General features: G+C 46.0%; 1 protein-coding gene across 1 annotated transcript; it reads right to left on the reverse strand.

Annotated features, from left to right (window-relative positions):
* Nucleotides 1–1,075: 1,075 nt before the first annotated feature.
* On the reverse strand, nucleotides 1,076–22,991 carry LOC144112764 (cytochrome c1, heme protein, mitochondrial-like; the record flags this gene model as incomplete). The annotated part of the gene is given in 8 exon segments (XM_077645587.1): nucleotides 1,076–1,333; nucleotides 9,567–9,815; nucleotides 16,322–16,492; nucleotides 20,220–20,264; nucleotides 20,266–20,347; nucleotides 21,328–21,479; nucleotides 22,421–22,465; nucleotides 22,896–22,991. Coding segments are annotated over 8 exon segments (951 nt in total), but the record flags the coding sequence as incomplete, so codon positions are not given.
* Nucleotides 22,992–24,818: the final 1,827 nt, after the last annotated feature.

Here is a 24,818-nt window from a genome sequence, read left to right on the forward strand (position 1 = left end):
TAGCCGGCAGCTGGAGGTCACACTTGCGGATATGAAAGAACAAAATTTTAACTTTCACCTCCACAAGAGTGATTTACATCCGCCGGCTAATTGCAGAGCTATCGACTTCGCTTCAGGAACACGTGGTCCAGAGACTTTTGTCTCCGATTGTACAGGTGCTCTCAACGACTCTTGCTGCGGCTTGCATGCCAGAAAACACCTGCCCTTGACAACGCACCCAGCAAAAAAAAAAAAAAAAAAAAACAGAATAGCCATAAAGCACGAAACACGTGCATGAACACTCATTCACACACCTACCTCCCCTTCCCAAACCACTCACACACACAACTCTCTAAAGAGTGAAAGCATGCGGAGCATTTTGGAACAGCACATTTTTCAAAATGTTTTTGTTGTGAAGTTAGAATTGATGATGAAATGTCATTGTGTTTAATGTCACATTCAGAAAATGGCTTCACCATATGCCACAGAGTTAGAAGCATCACATGCAACTCTACAGGCAACTTTAGGCCACTATATAACATTGCTAAGCTCCTGCACATTTGTGCAAAGTATTCTTGTTAAATCAGGATTTTGCATAAAATCTTGTTTGGGCTAGAAGTTTTATGTGAAATGTGAGCTTTACAAAATTGTCATATGTTCTTAAGGCAAAGACTAATTAAATTTAATGGCCATGAAGTAACGGGAAAGTAATGTGCGGTACTTTTTTCCGGTAATGGTAACGATAACGCGTTACCTTTAGGTCGGTAACGCGTTCCTTTTTTCGTTAACGCCTACAACACTGCTTAAGAGTAAAAGGCTCAACTCCAGAGTGTACGGTTGGGAGCAGTGTTATGTGCACCATGCTTTTTTTTTAACCTTCATTTTCAGAAAAAGGGCAGCTGGTGTGGTTTTTCAACAGATTTCTGAGAGAGGCCCCTCCCCAATTAAGTCTGCCACCGCATTCACTGAAGCAGGGTACATTTCTTGGTAGCAAGCTTTTATTTGGGTTTAAATACGCCTCCCTGAGGATACTGAACACCACATTTCATTCCTGGATTGCAGTGAGAATGCAAAAAATATGCACAAGACAGCGGTGTGTAGACAGGCCTGCATTTTATTCCTTTGACTGAGAGGAAAGCATATGCTACTGCCCGAAGGTCAGTCTCTTGCATCTGTTTCCCTTTTATCTACATCACAAATTGCCAAGGAAAAACAAGAAGGCAGCGATTATCCTGTGCAGCACCTACTCATATTTTTTAGGCTGATAGACTATCTTCCTCGTCTTCATGACAGTCCACTTGAAGCGCTTGTAGTACCAAGTTACTGCAGTAAGCGCAACGAGAATCATCATAGCCTGGAAGAGTAGAGAAGTGCAGCACATGTAAGCAACCCGCAAGTCTACTGCCGGTGAGCAGTATAAAAATACTGGAATATTCTGGTAGATCTTTCACTTTGGTGGCAGTTAGGTTTTTGCAGGCCAAAGCTGACAGTCATGCCACACTATATTCACACTTCGTCACTGGAGAAAGTTAGGCCAAAGCTGACAGTCATGCCACACTATATTCACACTGCTAGCAGTTCAGCTGGAGTGGACACATTACGTTTTATGAATAGGATTTAGCACAGTATAGAAGGTTACAGTAGAATGTCGATAAACGGAAGTCGGTTAAAAGAAAACAACGCTTAAATGGAACAAGCGCCTCGCAGTTGGTTGGTTTTGTATTAAGGCAATGTAAAAAAACTCTCGTTAATCAGAACAAAAATTTTACGACCACCATATAAACTGAACAGAAAATAGACTCGAAACCGCAACTTGACGTGAATGCGCAGCCCCCCCTTCCGATTTCAGTCTTTGGACGTTTCTCTCGCACACTGCAACCGCATCGCTTGCTTTCTGTCACTGTGTGCTTGCAGTTGTGTTCAGCTAGGCTTAAGCCTTACATCCGCTGTTGAGCGTCGTCTGCGACATTTCGTCGCGAAGTCAGCATCCGATGGCAGTGCAGAAGCGACCTCAAAATGCCCTTACGTTAGAAAGGAAGGTGGAGATAATCAACGACTTCGAGAGTGGTCGCTTCACAAAAACAGCGCTTGCGATGAACTACGCTGTCCCCAAGAGCAGCCTCACGAGGATACTTCAGGACAAGGATAAGTTGCAGCAGGCTTTCGGGACGTCACGCTTTGGCCCTCAAAGAAAACGACTGTGGGTGGCCAAAGCGAAGATCTGGAGAAGTGCCTGGTGGTTTGGCTGCGGAGAGCCCGCAGTGAAAACATTCCGATTAGCGGGCCACTCATCACGCGCAAGCAGAAGAATTTGTTCTGCAGCTCGGCATCGAAGGTTTCTCGTGCAGCAAAGGGTGATTGACGAGATTTAAAGATCGGAATGGCATAGTGCGCCGTGCCATTTCAGGGGAGGCTGCCGCTGCAGACATGACAGTATGCGGGGACTGACGAGCAAGACGGCTCCCCAAAATTCAGCAGAAGTGAGCAGCCTGTCTAGTATGGGTGGCGCCAACCAAAGAAAACAGTTGCGAGAGCTGAAACAAGCAAACATAAAGTCCTTTTTCACGAGCCAATAAATTGCAGTTCCCACTGATTTCCACGGAATAAGTGGACTATTGACACTTCTTTTAAAATTTCAGTAGTGCTTTGAAAAAAAAAAAAAGTTCACTGCTTACTGCTTTTGTGCAATAAAGTTTGTGCCCATAGTGTACCATTCTCTTTATTATCTAGATTTTGCAATTTGAGATCCGCTTCCGCGGAGACTGCGAAATGCGCGCACACCTGCCTCGTCGGGACCAAGCAGCGCGGAATGGATTGCAAAATCCTGAACCTTCTCTCTCTAAACGAAACTCCTGATAAACGGAACATATTTCCCCGTTCCCTTGAGGTTCCGTTTAACGAGAGTCCACTGTATTTTTGTTGAAACACCAGGCGCCTTAATCTTTTTTTTTTTCTTCAAGATTTTGATGAGGTGCAGCCCTTAGCAAAAGCACAGTTTTTCTAACATCTGTTGGCCTTGCATTATGTGCTCTGTGTTTGTGCGATGACTTGTATTTTAAGAGAATTAGTGCTGGTATGGCGGACCCTTCTTTGAGATGGCACACTGAAGGTCTGTGGATGCGATGGCTGGTGGGGACGCCATGCAATAAAACGGGCTGGTAGGCCACTTCATTAGCAGAAGTCATGTCACCCCCAAGTTATCCCAACTAGTTATTCTGTCCCGCATGTCCTTGCAGGATGTGCCTAGCGAGGAAAATCACAAATGGCATGAATCGCTGACTTCCATGTTGGGGTGGTGTGGCCCTTACACGAGTATATACATACAGTACAGTAAAAGCTCGTTAATTTGAACTCAAGAAGACCGGAAAATTATTCGAATTAAGTGAAGTTCGAATTATCAAATGGGCACTAAAATAAGCGGTTATAACGCCCCACCGCGCAGGCAAAACCCGTAGCAGTCGCATCTAAACTCGTTATGGCGAGCTAGGCACTACTACGCGTTTGTGGCGGGCATATTCTGAGAATTAAATTCACCCAGTCCTAGTGGCAAATGAAATAAATTCATCGGCCAGTTATATGCCAGAAACAAGTACTGGAATGCATTCGCGTGAGCAGCGAGCTTTAGTGCTGGAACATATGATGCTATTTATGCTCCAAAACATGTTATTTGCGGGGAAGGTGTCAAAATTAGGAGTAATCGGCGAAGTGCATTTGGTTGCGTTTCTTCTGCCGAGACTCCATCAGCATCATCTGCAGCTTGCCCAAAGCTCCTGCGCAACATCAGAGTCCTCATTTACAAAGAAGTGGCGTGCTGCAGCATCGAGCGCCGAGGCTATTTCATGTGCACTTGGTGGTGGCATAGTCTCGTCGCCACCGTCGGACTCATCACTGTCTGCTGTTCTCACCGCACGTGAGCCCTGTGATGTCTGCTGGGAGCATGCAGCCTCAATTATATCGGCATCACTCAAGGGCTCCAACGTCTCCATACTGCTGTCCACGTACAGGGTTGCCACTGAGTTTGGAGTCAATGTCGCCAGATGGCAGCCAAAAAGTCGCCATATAATTTGAAATTTCGCCAGAAAAGTTGCCACACTGTCAAATTTTGTACGGGTCCGTAGAATGAAGCGCCCTTCAAGTCCCTGCAATTATATTTATCGAGCTACCACGTGCTGCACCCACCCAGGCGGCGCCTCTAACACCACCACCGAAAGTATTGTCTGCAGCCGATTTGTTTACATGCAGGCACGCTTTGATGGAGACGAAACGCAAAGCTCCCGTGTACTGTGCATGGTCAATGCACGTTGAAAAACTGCGGGTGGTCTAAAGTATCCGGAGCCCTCCACTATGGCGCCCCTCATAGCCACAGTCGCTTTGGGACGTTTTACCCCACGAACTAGCCTAAACCGATTTGTTTATAAAATACCGTTAGTTGCCAGTTAGTCAAGTTTCCAGCATTTGAATTTTGTGCATTTCTGCTGTAAGGCGTAATTCTGTTATTGAAGGTAACACAACACCAATCTTGATAGGAACCGAGCAATGTGCCCCTCCGCAATTATGCATCAGTGTGATAATACAAAGAGCTCCTTTACATTTTATTGTCACATACTTTATCATCTGAGGCATATAATAAATGAACAAGGCAGCGTTCGTCCGTGTGTTCGCATGTTTCTTCTCGTATTTGTGCTCCTTCGCTGCCGTTATGAATCATGAGAGTTACAAACTAGCCCATGAACTTGTTTTGCTCAGACAAGGTACAGTATGTTAGCAAAATATATTAATTATACATCGCTGCATCAGCCTCCCGGCCGCAAATATTACCACACGACCGTGAAACATTTCCTAGTTTCATGGGAGAGGGAGAAACTACTCATAGATAATGGAAGCCCCAGAATAGTTCGCTGTCATTCTGCGAAGCACTTTCTCTGGAACAGCACAGGTTGATGATGTCTTCTGCTGAAGACGAATGCCAAACTTGATTCTCAGGATTGACTCCAGAAGGTAAAGTTTCATCTTATTGCGGAGTACAGTTTTGTTTAAGGCGACCTGGGAAAGCACTCTCTCTGCCGGCATTTGAAACCAGAAGTGTTAGGATCCTGATAGCTCCTGCGGCGAGTGCTGAGAAGAGGCATACATCAGCAGCGTCAACGCGCCATGAGGTCATAAGCGCCTTCTACTGATGTACTGCAGTGTCCTGTCCTAAATGTAAGAGTGTTGTCGCCCGTTTTGTTCCGAAGAGATTGGGCTTAAAATCCACACCTAGCGACCTTAGCCGAAAGCAGCCAGAAATTCACCATGTCGTTAAATGTAATTTTAAGTTGCCACGGGCCTCTCAAATTCGCCAATTTGGTGAAAAGCAGCCACCAGTGGCAACCCTGTCCACGTAGCTCGCACTCGCGGAACCAACAAAAGCCGACATCGCCCGAACCGCCATATTACGTTGTTTAGACCACATAATCGTGACCCAGCGACCGCGGCACAACGAAAACCTGAAACGGCTCGTGCCGAAGCATCAGCGGCGTGGGCGAGTGCTCCGGCATGCACTGGAACGCGGGCTCCGTGAGCCTCATGCACTCGGCTTTTTCTTCTTTTCCATTGTTCTACATCTCCGGTAAATTTGGAGCGTGCTTTACTCGCTTCGGGTCGACTTCTGTCTACGAGGAGCAGTGTGAGCCAGTGGCTCCTAGTTCGAATGAACCGTAGCGGATGCAGACTTGTTCTAATTATCGGGAGTTTTCCCCCATTGACCCCCCCATTCCCCCATACACAGGGCTGTGCCGGGACCCAGGCGTCAGTTCGAATTAACGAGCTTTTACTGTAGTCACTGTTTCTTACTTTATTTGCCTTCCTTTTCCATTACCTCTTAAAATATTTTGAAAAGGCAGACAGCACTATGCTGACAGCAGCACCACCATGGACAGTGCTGCAACCGGCAAAAAACCGTTGTGGATATCTGCGACACGTAGGCAGTCTCATTTTATTGGTACTTTCTTTAAACCACATTAGCACTTTTAGACTGGGCGATGGGCAATCATAGTGTCCAATCTAGGGGTTTGCAGGCATGGCCTACCAAGGGAAGCGAAATTCGCATGTTGAAAAATTTGTATTAAATTGTTCTGCGCGTGTCTGGTGCACTTTCACTGCTTCAAATAAAAAGCTCATACAATTTTCTGAACAAGCCTTTCCAAGCTTAACTGTGTGACACACTAGCCACCAAGCCCTGCAGTCCTCGTATGAGGAAATGTAAAGAACGGTGAAAAAAAAAAAAGTTTATAAGCGAGTTTTGTTGTTGCCTCCAGCAAAACTGAAAAAATTACAAAAAAAATTTCCAGGACATCTCCCCCCGAGGCAGTGCGACTGCGCTGTTCTCGCTGCACATTTAGCAGCTGCATCTGCCTCACTCATCACAGTGCAGGAACTGACCGGACGTATTGTGCTGCACTTTTGCACTGTGCTTACATTGCTGCCACCCTTCAGGTACAACACTGCTTCCCCACCACTGCGAAAGCCTTTGCTGAACCTTTAAGGGGGGGTGGCGGCTTTCAGCCAGAAGTTTATTCCTTGATGTATTTACATATTTTTACGACCACGCTCTACCAATTTCACTGTTACCGTATTTATTCGAATCTAGGCCGATAGTTTTTTAAAAAAAAACGAGATGTAGAACTATTATGTCGGCTTAGATTCGAAGATTTCGTTTCGAGGTTTCGTATTCGTAAAATACGAATAAATGTAGCACGCAGGTGGCGCCCCCACAAAACGCCAACGAAAGACAGCACTGTAGCCGTTGCTATCCGTAGCCGTTGCTATCCGTAGCCGATACTGATCAAAGCACACATGAGCACTGGCTGCCATTTTGGCCTTGTTCTGTTCTCGTGCGGTGGCGTGAGCACATTCGCAGCAGTGAAGTTTTCGTGCGTAGTTTTTATCACCAACACCATGGCACCAAACAGGCGGTGCCATTATAGTGCCGCCTTCAAGCGGAAAGTTATAGTCGCTGCAGAGCAGTCGTCAAATCTTCAAGCCGGGCGGGACTTCGGCGTGGATGAGAAGAATGTTCGCCGTTGGAGGGGGCAGCGTAACGAAATTTTTGCTTGCGCGGCAACGAGAACGGCTTTCACGGGCCCCAAGAAAGGCCGCCATCCAGAAGTGGAGGTAGCTCTGGCCGAGTTTGTGGAGACGCAGAGGTCAGCGGCACTTCCAGTGACCACGGAAGTGCTGCAAGCCAAAGCAAGAGAGCTGGCGAGAGAGCGAGGCGTCCCCCGGGAACTGTTCAAAGCCAGCCGGGGCTGGTTGCAGAAGTTCATGAAGCGCTTTGGCTTCAGCCTCCGACGTCGCACGTCCATTTGTCAAAAGCTGCCGGGCGACTTCGAAGAGAAGCTGATCTCATTTCAGCGATTCGTAATAAGGAAGAGGATGGAGCACGGCTACGCCGTAGGACAAATGGGAAACGCTGACCAGACGCCGGTATGGTTTGACATGCCAGTGGCGTGCACCGTGAACGAAAAAGGTGCCAAGGAAGTGAAAGTGCGCTCGGCCGGATACGAAAAGCAGCGCATGACTGTAATGCTGGCCTGCACGGCGGATGGCCACAAGCTGCCGGCGTATATAATTTTTAAGAGGAAGACTCTACCAGCTCGGGAAGTGTTTCCAAGAAATGTGATCGTCCGCGCCAACGAAAATGGATGGATGGCGAGCGATATGGTTGAGCAGTGGATCAGAATGGTTTGGCAGCGGCGTCCAGGGGCCCTCCTGGCCAAACGTTCCCTCCTCGTCCTGGACTCTTACCGTGGACACCTCACTGACGGCGTAAAAGCTGCGCTTTCCGAAGCCGGTACCGACGTCGCCATCATACCCGGCGGCATGACAGGCCAGCTGCAGCCTCTTGATGTGTGCCTCAATAAGCCTTTCAAGGATCGGCTGCGCAAGTACTACGTGGACTGGCTTAGTGAAGAGCGGCGCGAGCTTACACCAACAGGCCGAATAAAGCGCGCCTCACTGGGAGTTGTAGCCACTTGGATAGCTGCAGCCTGGGATGACATCCCAGAAAGCTTGGTTGCACGCTCATTCCGCAAGTGCTGCATCTCTAATGCACTTGATGGCAGTGAAGATAGTGCACTGTTCGAGGAGGCCAGCGATAAAGAAGTCAGCGATGATGATGACGAATGAGCGGGGGCTGATCCCGGGCTGGCGTTGCATATGTCTCCTCGCCCAACGCCGCCTCTCCTCCTCCTCTTCTCTCAAAGCTCCTTTGGCAGCTTTTTTTTTTCAACGGTCCCTCTCGGGGCCATCAATCACGCTTCGGCAGAGCATGCAGGCACGATGCTTCCCGCTGTGTCTCACTCGAGTTCCTCTCTCTACACCAAGTCGCCTATGCGCAGACACATGGTGCAGTCGTTTCGCGCCACGCACTTTCACGTGCACGGCGACGTAAGAACAGTCGTGTCGCGTCATAAAAATAATTGTGATAATGAGGTATAAACAGTGTTGTTTTTTCGGCCGGCCTACAATCGAGGTAAGTTTTTTTTTTTCTGTGGCCTTCAACTTTCGGGTCTCGGCTTAGAATCGTGGCCGGCCTAGATTCGAGTAAATACGGTATATCTCCAGAAAATTGTTTTCTAAGACTATATATTTTTCCTTTAAATCTTGTGAAAACGCTGGTTCAATATTCATTGCATTCGTACTGCTGTACTACAGTTCAAAACATTTCTGGAATTTTTTTCCCCAAAGCACGAATTATGGTTTTGAATTTTTGCATGCAGTGTCCCTTGACATATCAAGAATAAGAAGAAAATTTCATACAAGAGATTTAAAATTCAAAAACCTGAAAAACAATGAATGTCTTGACCTGCACTATGGTCCTAGGAGTGCAACAAAACGGACATGGTCAAAACAGATAAAACAGTCGTGAAGAAATGTGCTCTGCAAAGTGCGTATCTAGGCAGAAAACCGTAATGGAGAGAAACGCCCACTGTTCCCAGCATTTCTTTGCAATGCACAGCTGCTGCACAGGGTCAGTACCTCACCAGACAAATGCACACTTGATTTTACATTCTACATAATTTAGTTCTGTTCCTGAGAGAAATAGCAGCAAACCATCATTATGACAATACTACATGCCTATGCAAACAGGATGCTTGTGCTCAGCACAGCACATGGATACAACCGCAACAGACAATTTTTACACAAGAAACAGTAAAGCAAAATTACCCTCACATATTCTTAAAAGCTATCTGCATTAGCCCTCTCCCAGCCTACATCACTGGCACACGTTTCTACAGGGTCTGGTGGGAAAAACGTGCGACTTCTGGGGTCGCTCTAATCAGGTCAGAAAAGGCTGCGATGCCCTACCGAGACCCCTCTAATTGGGAGATGAAAGCCTGCAATTTTGCCCATCGAGCCACATCCCTTTGATGTCACATTGTTTACACCAAAAAAAAGCTGAGCATGGTGGCAACTGCCACCACTCCATTTCAAAGGGGACGCTCCTATCTTCCATCCATCCATCCATTGCAGAAGCTCTGTACTCATGTAACTCTACCATGACTCTGACTGTATTTGCACACTACTGAACTAAAAGCAACACTCGCCTTGATGAACATGCGCTTCCGCTCGTCAAACTCTGGTTCAGTGCAGTATTTGAGGAAGGTGGACACGTCCTTGGCCATCTGTGATGCTGTTGCTGGCGTGCCATCAGAGTACTCTATCGCCTCATTGTACAGAGCCTGTGCCATGCCTATTGCTCCTCCTGGGAAGTACGGGTTGTAGTACTGGCCCTCTTGCATCTTGACACCGGCTGGCGGATCACAGTAGCCAGTCAGCAGATGAAACAAGTAATCCTAGAAGGAAAACAGATGCACTTTAGCACAATGCATGCACAATCTCGGCAACTAACCAAAGAATACCAAAGCCACCCTGCTGGCAAATCAAATACTGCAAAGATTTTAAGTTGCATTAAATACAAACCAACATCGCAAGAGGACACAGATGGACAAGGCACTCCTTTACACAAAATTTGATGCCACAACATTTGAGTTCGGCTGTCACTGTCAATACCTTCAATAATTTTGCCCTGCATTAAAATCTGTGCTCTTGCAAGACCTCCAAGACATCCTCTCACTAATTACCAATGTTGCCAGCTCAATTAAAAAATTCCAAAGGCATCATGACATTTATCCCAGCTTGGTATGCAAAATCGATTTCATGTACAGTAAAACCTCATTAATTCCAAGTCATTGGGACCGCAAAAATTTTTAAATTATCTAAACACTGCAAGAATATGGAACACATACAAAAATTTTTGTTCCGGTTTGTGCTGCCTTTATTGTACATACTGCGCCGTTGCCTCGTAAAAGTCGAACCCCCAACTCAAAGCCCTTGCTGCCCCCCAAAAAATTTACTCCAAATGTAATTCATCACATAGATCCCCCTACTTTGTCCTGTCGCTGCACTCTTTTTTTGTAGTTTCCCACACGACGGCATCACAGTGCAACTCAAAGCAACGAAAGCGTAGCGATATGATCACACAGACAGTCTGAAGCCGATGGAGCTAAAACGCAAAGAAGCGGCCCTCCACCCTGCCTTTCACACTTGCGTGCAGCCCGACTGACTAGCGGCAAAACATGCTGCAAACTGTCCTGTAATTTTGGATTGGTGCAACGCACGCTCTGGAGATAACTGAAAATTTGTACTCGCACTGCGTACCGCTTCCCTAACGGAGCGACCACCATACTAACGAGCCAGGCCAATGGCGCGCAATTCTAATTTTTCCGCAAAAGACTTTAGTGGAATGGGCACCAGTAAAGGGCGCGTACTACCCGCTGATTGTTCAAAACTACCTTAGACCCCACAAATAAGTCCCCCTGACCCACCTCTATTTTGGATCGTATTTTTTCTGAAGACTTCATGTAATCAGAGACACCAGTAACCTAACCACGGCACACCATTCAAAGAAACTGCACAGGCTGGGCACCGATGGCCGGGCAGCAGTGCGTGCACACTGCTGCTTCCAGTCCGGCCGTGCTGTGACGAAGCACCAACAGCAAGTTCCTTAAGGCCCTGTCACACTAGCCCGACACGCCGCCGGCGCCGAACCGACAAAGACACCAAAGATCGGCCAACCCGGTCGGCAGACCTTCTCTGTGGCAGACCAAGCTGTCACACTAAGCCGACAACGACACCAACGCGTCCGACGACCAGATGTCTTCGTAGTGTGACATGCTTTGACGCCCACGACGGCGAAAAAAAAACCAGTCTGCCGACCATGTCGTCGCGAGATCGGTCGCCAAGCAAAAACATTCACCAGACACGAACACGATTCCGCTATAGTACTGTTTGTTTACGTTCATAACAAGCTCTGGGATAGATGAATGTCCAAAAAGGTATCATTACTGAGGATCGTTGGCCAATGCCAAGGTGCTGGTTGAAGTGATAACTAAGATACAAGCAAATTTCATCCTATAGCCGCCTGCTGCTGCTGCTACTGCTGCTGCTTCGTGCGGCTCGCCTGACGTCTGCTAGATCCGCTGCTGAAGCCGTCGCGGAAATCGAGCATAACTTTATTATGGGACAGGTTGGTAGTAAAGGGGTGACTAGAGAAGTTCCTTTATTACTGCGCTGGCTAGTTCCAAAGCGCCCTGAGCTGCGGCATCGAAGCGAAACCAGCTAGGCTTAGCGACGAGTACGACAGCTGGGAAGCAGCGCAGTTCGTCGCCCTGGTGCTCCCGCAGGCGGCGGCGTTGCCGAAAGCGTGGCTGTTGCGCAGGCATGCTGTCGTTGCTCGAATATAGCAGGCGGCCTTTCTGATAGCATGGCTGTTTTGTCTTTTTTGGTGCAAACGTGAAGTAAACTGAGCCTGCATGCTCGCCGGCAGGCCAGCCTGGATCCCGTCCGCCGCCGTAATAAAAATCAGCTTAAGATTGTTTTTGACGTAAGCAATAAACGCTGAGACAGAAAAATGTGACAAATGTATCATTTTTGAGGATCGTTGATCAACACTGAGTTGCTGGTAACAGCAGCAACTTTGATACGAGCAAAATTTCTCGCCGGAATCGCCTCGCAAGCTGCCACTGGCCCGCCGTTGCGGTCCGGCTCGCCTGTCGCCCGCAGCGGTCCGCTAGCTCCGCAGCCGAAGGTGTTGCGGAAATTGACCATAATTTTAGTTTATGGCGCGATTATGCTGTTGACAGCAAAGCGATATTAAGCGCAAGCATGCTTTGTCGCTGCTCGTGTATAGCAGGCAGTCTGTCTGATGATATGGCTATTTTGTCTTTTCTGGTGCGAACTTCAACGCCAAGCAGTAATCAGACCGCTGCGGGTGGAAAAGCGTACACTTTGAGCTCGAGTCGCGCGGCGCAGCGATGTTTGCTGCTCCGTGTGTCCCTGCTTGCAGTGGGGCTGCAATTCACAAGCAGCGACCGGTGCAGCGCGCCGACCGAGTTTTCGCACATGGGTCACCTGCCTTACTTCTGTCGCGAGTGTCACACTGCGGAGTGCTTATCAGCACCTCTGAAGGCAGCGATTTGCTCTGTTCTCCATGGCGTCGTGGGTATAGCAGTAGCTTCGCATTCCACAGGTTCCTAGTTCAAATCCCTGTGGTCGAGAATTTTTTTCTTTTTATTATTTTAGCTTAATATAATCACTCCTGTCCTGTTTACCCGCGAGCGACTGGATTTATTTTTCGAGCCATGCTTTTCTGACCCAGCAATAAGTGCCGCTCAGTGCTGGGCTGCCCTCAACCTAGGTTCATAATCACAATTGTTCCATCGGCCAACTGCCGTCTTGTGGGAGACCTGGCGCCGACGCCAACAGTCGGCCGACTGTTTTAGTCGGCGCAGTGTGACATAGAGCCAGACATCACGACGGCGTGGTTTTGGCAGACCAAGTCGGCCGACTGTTGGCCTAGTGTGACAGGCCCATTAGAAACCAATATCCACAGCTGCGTTGCAGTGAAGCACATCTTCTCTGCATGCACATGCTTCAGCAGTCTGCAAGCCGTACTGCAGGCTGGTTTTTGTGCTGGAAGTACTAGGGCTATGCCGCTATGCCGCTTTGCATATCAAGCTTCAGCACCACTCTGCGGTGCCAAGAGGCCATTGCTTCACTGGTTTGCGGTGAAATCGCGATCAGGCATTCCCTCATAGCAGCCCAGATCTTCGAATTAGCTGGCTAGTGCAGGCCGCCACTTCAATTTAGCATTTACATTAGATAATATGGGATAATAAAGTTCATAAGTTCTTCGAATTATCTGGTTCTTCAAATCAAGAGAGTTTGAATTATCGGGGTTTTGCTGCATATAAGACTAATCTCTTCCACTATGCTGTACAAAAGAAAGATGATCACTAAGCTAAACAGTTTCCTGAACTTTGCCATTTGATCTGAGACGTGAAGTATTTTCACAGACAGTGAAACGATGAACAGTGTACAAACATACTACTTTAGCTTTAATAATATAATACAATTATGCGCCCATCGTTATCCTCGTGCATGAACTGCCTGCATGGAATGTCGCTCTATGCTGCCGGTGCTCCACGGGACGCCTCTGGAGGGCGCCGTAGAGACTATTGCGCAGGAGCAGCGAGAGCCGTAGGCGGGGGTTTGCGCGTCGTCTGCTACAATGCGCTCTGTATTGCGGTGAAGTGGGCTTCAATTTTGCACTTCGTCCGCATAACGCCGACCGCAGAAGCGTTTTAGACTAAACAAAAAAGACTGCCGAAAAGCCTTTCAGCCGCCTTTATACCGTTGCAGCAACACTAGCAAAGCTTTTGACTACTACGTGGCGTGCATTTTCTGTCCAGTGTCCTTATTTGTAGGTTTCAACTTAACCAGGCAAGCAGAAGACATTGGTACTGTTTCTTCAACACGATAAAAGAAACTGATAGGCTTCTTAGGAGTCCTTTGTTTAGTCAGAAACGTTTCTCTGATCGGTGTTATGCGGACGCAGTGCAAAATTGAAGCCCACCTGACCGCAACACAGAGCGCATTGTAGCAGACGACGCGCGAAGTTCTGCCTGGAACTCTCACTGCTCCTGCGCAATAGTTTCTACGGCGCCCGCCAGGGCCGCCTCGCGGAGCACCGGCAACGCGGAGCGACATTCTAAATAAAAGTGGACGACCCTGTACATGCCACTGAAGGCCACAGCTATCCAAAATAACCAAACTATGTTGCACCATGTTGCACCAAGGTGCAACCAGGTGCAAGACAAGAAATATCTAGCTCGCAAAAAGGTTTGATTTGGTTTATGGGGTTCAACGTCCCAAAGCAACTCGGGCCATGAGGGATTCCATAGTGGAGGGCTCCGGAAGACTGACATCGCACATTGCACGGGCCTCTAGCATTTCGCCTCGATTAAAATGCGACCGCCGTGGCCAGGATCGAACCTGTGTATTTCGGGTGAGCAGCCAGGCACCACAACCACTGAGCCACCGCGGCGGCTCTAGCTCGCAAAATGACACCAGAAATACATCCCCACATAAGCTCGGCAGACAGACCACTGACTACACTACCCAGACTAAGCTTGCACGCTGCAATTCAGTCCACATATTTCATGGCAACGAATTCAAAGTTCAAGATTGGTGAGTCTCTGCAACGGTACCGTCCTAAGAGCAGCTTGTGATTCCCTTTAATACTCCTGTCACACAGCCAAATCTGAGCTCCCTTGAACTTTCTTGACCTAAAAGAGTGCTACGGAGCTTCGCCTCATTGCCTCACATGAGTTATCACCACGTCGCAGAGCCTGCAACAAGCTTCTCAGAGGAGCCACCAGGGGCCCATTAGGCATTGTTCATTTAGTACAAACATAGAAAAGAATAACATTCAAAACAAATGAAATATTTTTGATGCATTTTTTTTTCACAAACTGCGATTACCTAGACATAGCATTAGAAGTCAAGGCAAGCCGTCGAGTGCCAAGTTTGACACCATAGTGCAGGTGTTATAATTAGACATAACACAGCTGAAATGCTTGTTTTATGTGATAGAAGCTAATAAAATTCTAGCAAAGATGAAGTTATTGAAGAAAAAGGTTGTTTGCTTACTCAGAAGTAAAGCACATTGGAAACCAGAGTACTCTCTTCACCCTTTGAGGGACATGATCGATCTCCTTTTGCTAGGAACTTCTTTAAACTACCTTCCCGTAAGGACTTTCATGTGGCACAGCGCACAATATGAAGCCAACCTTGGTTGAAGGGAGTTGAAAGAAGTTCAGCCATGCCCATGTGACAGGGGTATTATACTCCGAGCTCCCTTGACCTAAAGGACTGCAAGAGAGCTTTGCCTCAGAGGAGTTGTCACCATGTCGCATGGCCTGTAACGAGCTCCTCAGAGGATCTGTCAAGGGCCCATTACGTGCTATTCATTCAGTACAAATGCACGAAAGAATAACATTCAAACCAAGTGAAATCTTTATACATTTTTTCCCCCTCACAAAATGCAGTTATTGCATTAAAAAATGCAACAAACAACAAACATGTTCTCAGCACAGCACTTTCATCTGCTCTGCTGGACATCACTTGCGGCTTTGTGGAATGCCTGTGCAATGAATTGCAATTCTGCAAATTCTCCGCTCTGACGCTTTGCTAGCGGAGGCTGTGAAAGTTGCGTGAATGCGTCAATTCACAGCACTACGCGGTTTGGAGGAATGCTTCACGGCTAAACATGCGAGGTGCAGGCATGCGTGTGATAGGTGATAGACCAAAACAAAAACGGCATAGCCAAGGCAAGCCGTCAAGTGCCTACTTCGAAACTACGGTGCAGTTGTTAGGGTTAAAACAAAGCTGGAATAATTACTTTATGCGATAAAAACAAATAAAATTGTATATGAAAAAACTCGATTTACTTATTTGAAAATAAAGCACATTAGAAACGAGAGTATTCCCTTCAACCTTGAGGGGAAATCACAGACTTCCTTTCCTCCCGCCAGGAACTTCTGTAAACTTCCTTCCTTTATAAAGACTGCCATGTGACAACACAACATGCATCTCCCTGAAGATCAAGACAACCTTGGCTGAAGGGAGTTGAAAAGAGTTCAGCAGTGCCTGTGTGACAGGGGTATTAGTAGTCGCCTCCCTTTTCAGAGAACTAAACCTCAGCAAGCCCTCCAGTTTCAATACGAGCCTTTGCTAAGAATCTTTACTGAGAAGGCTTTTCTCCCCACTTTGCAAATCGGAAAAGAATGATTTATAAAGTGAACTAGCACATCACATGTAAACAGAAAGGGGAGATATAAACAGGAGGATTATAGTTGGCTACTCTGTACTGGAGGAATAAAAATATGAAATAAAGGTGGGAACAGTAAAGAGAAGGATGAATATGTAAATTACACAGAAACTGAGCACACGTTTTTACCTCGCCACCATGCCGAGCGTTCGTGATGAAACTCAGGTCTGGTGGAAGGGCTCCGTTGTTGGCAGCACGAGCAGCCTCATCATTTGGGTACGGAGATGGAAAGTAGTCTGACAACTTCCCAGGCCGCTGGTACATGTTACCTTGATCGTCAGGACCATCCGTAATTTGCACCTATAAAACAGAGCGGTTACCAGGCAAGCTTTAGCCACGGCAACAATGATGCTCACACAAAGCAAGAAAGTATTGCTGAAAAGTCATGAGCTGGACCAGTTGGCACATGACTACAGGGCGAGAAACTAGCAAAGAAAACGCCACACATGCAAAAAAATGAATAATGAACAGAACAAGCACTTGTCCTAACCATTCCTTCTTCACATGCTTGTTTTTTTTCCCCCCTTTTTTTTGTCACTTAGTCCCACAGTAAAAGAGGAAACACATTGAAAGTGATTTTTATTGCACACCGTACACTACATGTATACACTGTAGTGAAATACTGGAAGAAATACATATTAACATGAACTGAACCACAAAAATGCACAGGACATGCCACTCCCATCTACTCCATCCAATTGTCTCCAGGGCAAAATTTGTGCACAGAACTCAAACTGTACTTCCTTGCATTAACTCAAAGCCTTGATTAAAAGGGCCATGAATAATTCCCTTGTCAATAATCACAAACACTTCGAAGACTGCAGGGTGCCTCATAAGCATTACTGACCCACCACACCCACTGCAGGAGTTGACATACTATATGCAAACCACCTATAACAATATTGAGAAAACAGGAAAATCCGATCATTATAACCATCATTCTTATACCTGGACCGGCAAAAAGAAAGTGAAAAGAACACACTGACGTATTTCTCCATGCATGTAGGTATTACCCATGTATGTAGCCGCCACCACTAGTGCCCCTGTCAAGGGCGCATAACGCCTTGATGCCCTGCTAAGTTCGCCAAGCAAGCCACCCCACCGGAGCTGGGGACAGCCCAGCCCCAGAAACGGAGGAACTCCCTAAGGAAAGCAGCACTTAAAAAAAATAATAATAAATTCTCCACGACAAAAGTGTGTGTGAAAGGGTGGGGGAGATCAGAGATAGTCTTGTGCTTAGTCGCCATTTTTGCCCAGTTCACAAATGTACAAACAGGCAGCAGAAACACGGAAACTACGTTTGTGGAGAAGCCCTTGCGCCCCTCCTCACCGATCATGCAGGTCCGTTTGCGGATTTTTTCAGGTCATTCGCTTTTAAGTATTCTATCAGACAAATTTTGGTGGTGAACACCTTCCCAGCCATACTTTTGCCGATAATTTTATCATTGTATACGGTTTATTTTCACATAGCGGCAATGGGAGAATTAATCATTTTAAGAATTTGATCCTTATAAGCGATATAGCGTTATATCTGGTATCGTATGAGGATTACTCTGTTCATAAAATTAGCTTCTGCAGATTCCCTGAACTCAAATTCTGCAATCTATTTTCCCTCAACTTGCACCTTTGGGAGCATTATTCCGCTTGCCAAGGCCACGGCCGCACGGTGTACTACTCTGAAGGTCGGGAGCTGGTGGCAGCACAAGCAACTGTGGTTGTGACCTGCCAAATGCGTGCCATCTGCAGTACTATGTCACAGAGAAGCTGTAAGAAAAGAAGGAAACCTTAATTTTGCATTAGGCAAGTCCTATGCACTGCGTGAGCCCAAGCAACTTGGCTGATGTGTTGACGGGTACACATTCTCACTGTTACATGAAATAACTATTCAAGCTCGGAGAGGAAGGGCGAGGGCGGTTCATTCACTTTTACAAACAGCAGCAATAACAATAAAGCTATATACCTGAAAGCACCAGCCTAAACACAATCAAAGAGGTCAAAAAAAAGAAGGAACACTTAAGAAAAGTGTTCAACTATGCGCTATGACAATGCAAGTTTACCTATATGGTATCAAGCAGCAGTTTTTGCACTCCAAATGCATCCCAGTGGTTTGGTTTTGCTGTGTAGCAGCAGCTGTTATTAGTCTTTAACCATACAAGTCATGAACTGAATAACTCAGTTAATTTATAACACATGGAAGCTAAAACAAACAAAAACTTTGATATCAACCACTACAGCCATACATATATCATAAGAGAGACTGCAATTATTGAACCCAAAATAAAAACTAAATTCCCAAGCAAAAAATAACAAGAAGCAACTCAAACTGCAGGCAGTCCAGAGCCACAAAATTTGAAGGCATGCGGAAAATTGTTGCCTGGAACTCCCTTCAGTAGTCCTGAAAATACTGCAGCAGAGCCACAGGCGTACCAGTTGCCATTTCCTTCCACAAGCTGATTAAGGGATTCTTATGCATTAGAGCAACGCTGTGGGCTATGAGGCACACCACAGTGAAGAGCTCCAAATGTCAACCACCCAGAGCTCTTTATTGTGCTCTCAAAATCTTAGTACTGCTAAACCACCACAGAAGGTGCCTCGAAAAGTCAGAAATTTTGCATACTGCCAGTTCACACTTGGCATAGGCTACTATGATAACGAAAAAGCACTTTCCTCGAATATCAAACTTCCTCGATTATCAGATTTCCTGATTATCAGACTTCCGAAACTAAAATAGAAAGCGTCAATTTTCTACGCCGCATGCTAGCAAATAAAGGTGAATTTTGAAGAGCACCTGTGCACACTTCCAGTTCCACTCCAATGGCCACATTTCAAAACAAGTATGCAGTGCGGTGCACTGGTATAGTACAGCAATACATGTAGTGCTTTTCCCAAAGCGACAGGTGGGTTATGGGAATACTGTAAGGGAGGGCTCCAGATTAATTTAGAGCACCTGGAGTTCTTTAACGTGCTCTGGCATCACAAAGCACAAGGGCACTTTTTGCATTTCACCTCCACCGAAATGCAGCTGCTGCAGCCAGGTTTGATCCCATATCCTTAGAATGAACAGACCAAAGCCACTAAGCTATTGCAATGGGCGAAGTGAAAGGTACGTCCGATTTTTTTGTTAAGTTATCATTTGCATTTAAGCAGAAGTATCGTATTTACTTGCATAATGAATGCATCCCTTACTTTTGCTGTCGAAAACTACAATTTATTTCTTCCCCCACGTAATGAATGCACCCTTATTTTTCAGCCCACAGTCAGCTGATAACAACAGTGAATGCCAGCAGGGACCCTTATTTGAATGCCAAAAAAACTATGCAATAATATAAAGACCACCTTCTCATGTGCCAAGCCCACTAATTCCCCTACAAGACAAACTGCCAAAAAGAATGTTCCATGAGAAATCCAATAAGCAATATAAACCACGCCTAGCCACAAAGGGTTTCTCTGTTCGAGCTATCATAATAAGGATTTAACAACTTGTCGTGGCTGGGCTCACTCTTTTCCTGCGAGTTGTACTAAAATGAAGTTTATTAATGCTCTCTTTGGACAGAGTTATGGGCTGCTACTCGCGTTACACATGCAGGGTTAAGAAATAATTTCAAGGCAAGCCATACTGTATGAAGTATTTATTTCACCAGCCTGTTTTTGTCCTCTTTTGCACTTCAGATTTTTTCTGAGTATTACGCCCAACACACACCCCTCCCCCCCAAAGTTTTCATAGACTTTATAGGAAAAAAAGTGTGTTCATTATGCGAGTTAGTAAATGCAGTATATTATATTCACTCAAGTATTTTTTAAAGCTAGCCTGCTCAATGATGAGATAGTTATATGATGTTAGTCTTAGATTTCTGAAAGTGTCCAGATAAATTAACCGTAACATAACCATAGTTTGAGGGGAAAGCATAACTAGAAGTTAGGAGCTGTTCATTATGTATATATTAATGGCTACGGCATTTGGATGTCTTGAAAGTTGAAAAGGCCACAACGCAGATCAGAAATAGACAGCACAAAACAGAGCACTCACCGATTCAGCTTCAGCCTTGGCTTCAGCTTCGGTATGCGACACCCCCAACTAAGTTGCGGTATGCGATGAAACGCAAGCTGTGGCACGCTGCACAGACCTGCTTGTACACTTCGTAGCCCCTGCGAATGCTGTAGAGAAAAAAAAGAGGGCATCTGTAGTCTTGAAACTAATGCACCTACAAGAAGCTTATAGTTTAATTTACAGCTGCACAATACACGCCAAGGCATAAACTGCAGATCAAGTTTAGTAGCCCGCTATACTAAAGAAATGCAGGCTTAAGAAAGAATCAAAGCTGTTGTTGCATGATGCAGAAAATGCCCTTAATTTCCATAACTCATTTCACAGGAGCTATCCGCTTACTCTAGAACCAAACTATCTTGCACAGACCTATATGACATGTTGAAAGGAAATCTAACAAAGTAGATATTTTCATACAAAGTGACTTTTCATGCATCCCTATGAAGCAAATGATCAGTTATATATTATATTTATGAAACTAAATATTATTCTTGATGCTACTGTGTCCTCAAAATATTCAAACATAGACATAGCCCTAAGTTTTGAGATTAATAATTAATTAGGCCATCTAGAGTTTTACTATGGTTGGAGTATCAAAACCAGATCAGGTACACCACTGATGGTTATTTAGTCACTTATTCTTGAAAACTTACATATGCTACCATCAAAGGATGAATAAGGTTGCACAATATGAACAGACATATGAAACTTTGGACATTAACATTTCACTGGCACTTCAGATATATAAGGACTGCAAAGCGATCAGAAACAACACACATTAAACCATCCCATATGTACACTACAATAGAAGCTGAAAGGGGGAGGGGGAGCAGGAATGAAGCAGCTTCCTGTTTCCAGTTTTCATTGTATGTTTGACAACTTGAAATACCTGAAAGAAAAGCTTTAAGTAGGTACACAGTGCTATGTTCACTTCAGAAACATACAGAGGGTCGACGCCTTGGTCAGGCAGAGAAACATTGCTGGCAGCTCTCGATGTGGTCAAACGGTCTCACGCACAGCAGATATGTGGCGCAACATGCAACAGCTAGAGCTCCTGTAAAAAGAAAAACTTTTCAAGGCGGCCACCAACCTGGCGTGGTCCAGGGAGCTGATTAACGTCTCTTTGTGGGGCCATGGCAACTTGGGTGGATGTAGCACAAGGTCAGATGCTTTCACCGATTCATTGAGGGCATAAATGACACCTGCTACGCCAGCTCCAACCACACCGACAGTACTGAAAAACTGAAATCACCCACATAAGGTCACAGTCAAAACAATTAACGACACGCGACAGCCAAGCAGCTAAGTATATAAGGCACAAAACCAGCACTGAAAGGCATTAAGCTGATAAACCATAACAGTGTGTAGACCATGGAACAGACAACCTGTTGGAGCTTAACTGCTTCAACAGCTTGTCCACTCTCTGGAATGGAGGCAGAACCTACTGCCTTTAGACCAAACACAAGAGAACTCAAATGTGGTCACTGTAAAACAAGTGGCTTAGCCCTGAGAGGAATGGCAATCATGAGTTACTAAGTTAGCACAAAACACACACACTGCAGTCAAAAAAAAAATTGAGGGCATGTTCAACGAAAGAAGCAAGACCTCTTCACGATATAAAATGAACACACAGTAAGAACAGAAGACATTGCTCACAACACCATGTCCAACAAGTTCATGAGTCGAAGGTGAATTCCTTGAGCGGTGAAATAATGAATGAGAAATTCAGCTGAGCACTGCACCATTTTCAGAATTCTCCTCGCTTTGTGCCCTCGAAGCGTAAACAAAATCATGCAATTATTTTCTTTTCAGCGAATCGTCAGCGAACGAACGTTTTTTAGGGCCTATTAACTTTGGTACTTAATCCTAAAGCCAATCATGTTTACAAAAGGTCATAATAACGAAAAACGGCTGTGTGCCACACACACCCAAATTGTGAAAACAAACGAGATTTTTGTGACAGACCGAAAAACAGATACAACAATTTCTGTTATTCACTCAAGAAATCAACGTGTTCACGACCCGAATCGATGTCCGCGACAACACATTCAATAACCAATTTTATATGGGGTCGTCCTACGATGAACAGGTGTAGGAGCGCAAGCAACAGGCGCTAAATTCAATATTGGACATTCGATTCATACAAAATTCGGAGAGGCAAGGTCAAACTAGCTTCCACTCACGACTTTCTTGCCCCTGCTCAATGGCGTGTAGGTCGATGCATGGGTCTGAAATGTAAGCGCAAGAAATGAAATTATATATCTACGTGCTTCTTAGCAGCATGCACGCGTGTATTAACGTATGAACCTCACCCTCAGCTTAGGAGGGCACATTAACTAGAGAAAAGAACACTACGCGAGCTATTCCAGTGTCCGCCTGATCGCAACAATACACAGGAAGCCCAAAAACTTTAGCTGCTAAGTAATAATACTGGGCTGCAACCTTTGCGCTTAAGGTGCATACTAATTTTTTTCTTTACTGTTTTCCTGCACAAGAAGTTTGGTCGCACCGGTAGCCAGGAAGAGCAGCCGGTATCAGGGTTAAACAACGTGCGATTGTATTAGCGTTGCACATTGACAATATAAGCAATACGTTCTGTGATGTTATTGATGGCTATACAAAATCTGCAGTGGAAAACTCAATTCCGACACAGTTTACCTTACTGATCAATGATCCAGACTGTAGTCGCAGGAAACTTGCATTTCCAAACCTCCCACGACTGCAGCCATTCTGATGAGGGACAGCAGAGGACGTTCACGCAGCAGACGTGATCAGACGAGAAAGCAAGCGAGCGTAAGCTTGCATGGGCGTAGATATATAACTGGTTGCCACGAGATCGCGCTAGTAGACATTTGTCCTCGGAGTTCTTTATTGAACAGTTTCAATGGCACAACTCGTAACCCGCGTAACACTGGTCGTAGGTTGTAGCGTTCATCATTTGTGTTCTTTTATTTATTTTTTAGCAGGGGAAATGGTGCAATAACTGTCTCACTTCTCAGCGGACCGCACCGAAAGGGATTGGAGGAAGATGAACATGAGGATGGGAGTGAAAGAAGAAAGAGAGCAAGAGGTGCTGCATAATGGCGCTTTTGAATAATTTCGACTATTGACATCGCGCAGCACACGGGCGCCTTTGCGAACCACAATACTCCGCCGATCTAGATTAATTTTAGGCTGCGAGCTCGCAGCATTTTCGGAACAAGGATGTATACCCCTGGAAGTTCGGCCAGGTCATGGCGAAGTCCATTTTGTACTTTCTCGCGCAAATCTTAAAGTACAAAATGGAAGCTCCGAGGAAGTAAATGTTCAAAGCATGAGATATAGAGTGACGCTTTTTAGCCTTGCGCAGCCGGCGTAATTATGAAAGACAGGTTGCGGTCTTGGCAACTATCTGACGGTTCTGCCGAGTGCGTCGAACTGACGTGTTAGCGATTTACCTGCATCTAGCAGGCTGAATGACTAATAGCGAACAATTTACTTCTTAACGATTACTGAAGGGCCGCCGCGGTGGCTGAGTGGTTATGGCACGGCTGCTGGCCCGAAAGACGCGGGTTCGATCGATCCCGGCCGCGGCGGTCGAATTTCGATGGAGGCGAAATTCTACAGTCCCGTGTACTGTGCGATGTCAGCGCACGTTAGGAACCCCCAGGTGGTCGAAATTTCCGGAGCCCTTCACTACGGCGTCTCTCATAGCCTGAGTTGCTTTTGGACGTTAAACCCCACACTAAACTAAACTAACGATTACTGATAGGCTTCTAATTTATGGACAGGCTTGTTGCCCGCCGTAAGTAATATCCATATCATATTTTGTAACTTTAAAATCTCATTTTCGTCGCCGCTGAAGCGCAAACAATTTTGGGGCCTCACACGGCTGAAACCGAAACCGCGGCAGCAGGAAGAGCGTTAGGACGCGCCGCGGTGGCTCAGGGGTTAAGGCGCTCGTCTACTGAGCCGGAGTACCCGGGTTTGAACCCTACTGCGGCGGCCGCGTTTCGATGGAGGCCAAACGTAATAATAATAATTATTACGTTTTTGGGGAAAGGAAATGGCACAGTATCTGTCTCATATATCGTCGGACACCAGAATCGCGCCGAAAGGGAAGGAATAAAGGAGGGAGTGAAAGAAGAAAGGAAGAAAGAGGTGCCGTAGTGGAGGGCTCCGGAATAATTTCCACCACCTGCGGATCTTTTACGTGCACTGACATCGCACAGCACACGGGCGCCTTAGCGTTCTGCCTCCATAAAAACGCAGCCGCCAAAGGCAAAATGCGTTTGAACGAAAAGAAAAAAAACCGTTGTGGTTGTGAAGTACCGCCCGCAATGTATATGCGTAGTTCCGCTTTTCTTTCTTGACCACTAAGGCGATGCGAGCGGTAAACACAGGCAATGTATGTGCTTCGCATATAAAACTGGTAATTGGTTAATGAGGAAAGGAAATGGCGCAGTAACTGTCTCACACATCTTGATGGACACCCGAACCGCGTCATAAAGAAGGGATAACGCTTTTATTTTCTCATTCACACCGTCTGTTGTTGCGACCGATTTGCTTGAATGTGTCTTCCCTGAGCCTATATATCGATCT

This window comes from Amblyomma americanum, chromosome 1 (genome assembly GCF_052857255.1).
Source record: "Amblyomma americanum isolate KBUSLIRL-KWMA chromosome 1, ASM5285725v1, whole genome shotgun sequence".
Lineage (NCBI taxonomy): Eukaryota > Metazoa > Arthropoda > Arachnida > Ixodida > Ixodidae > Amblyomma > Amblyomma americanum.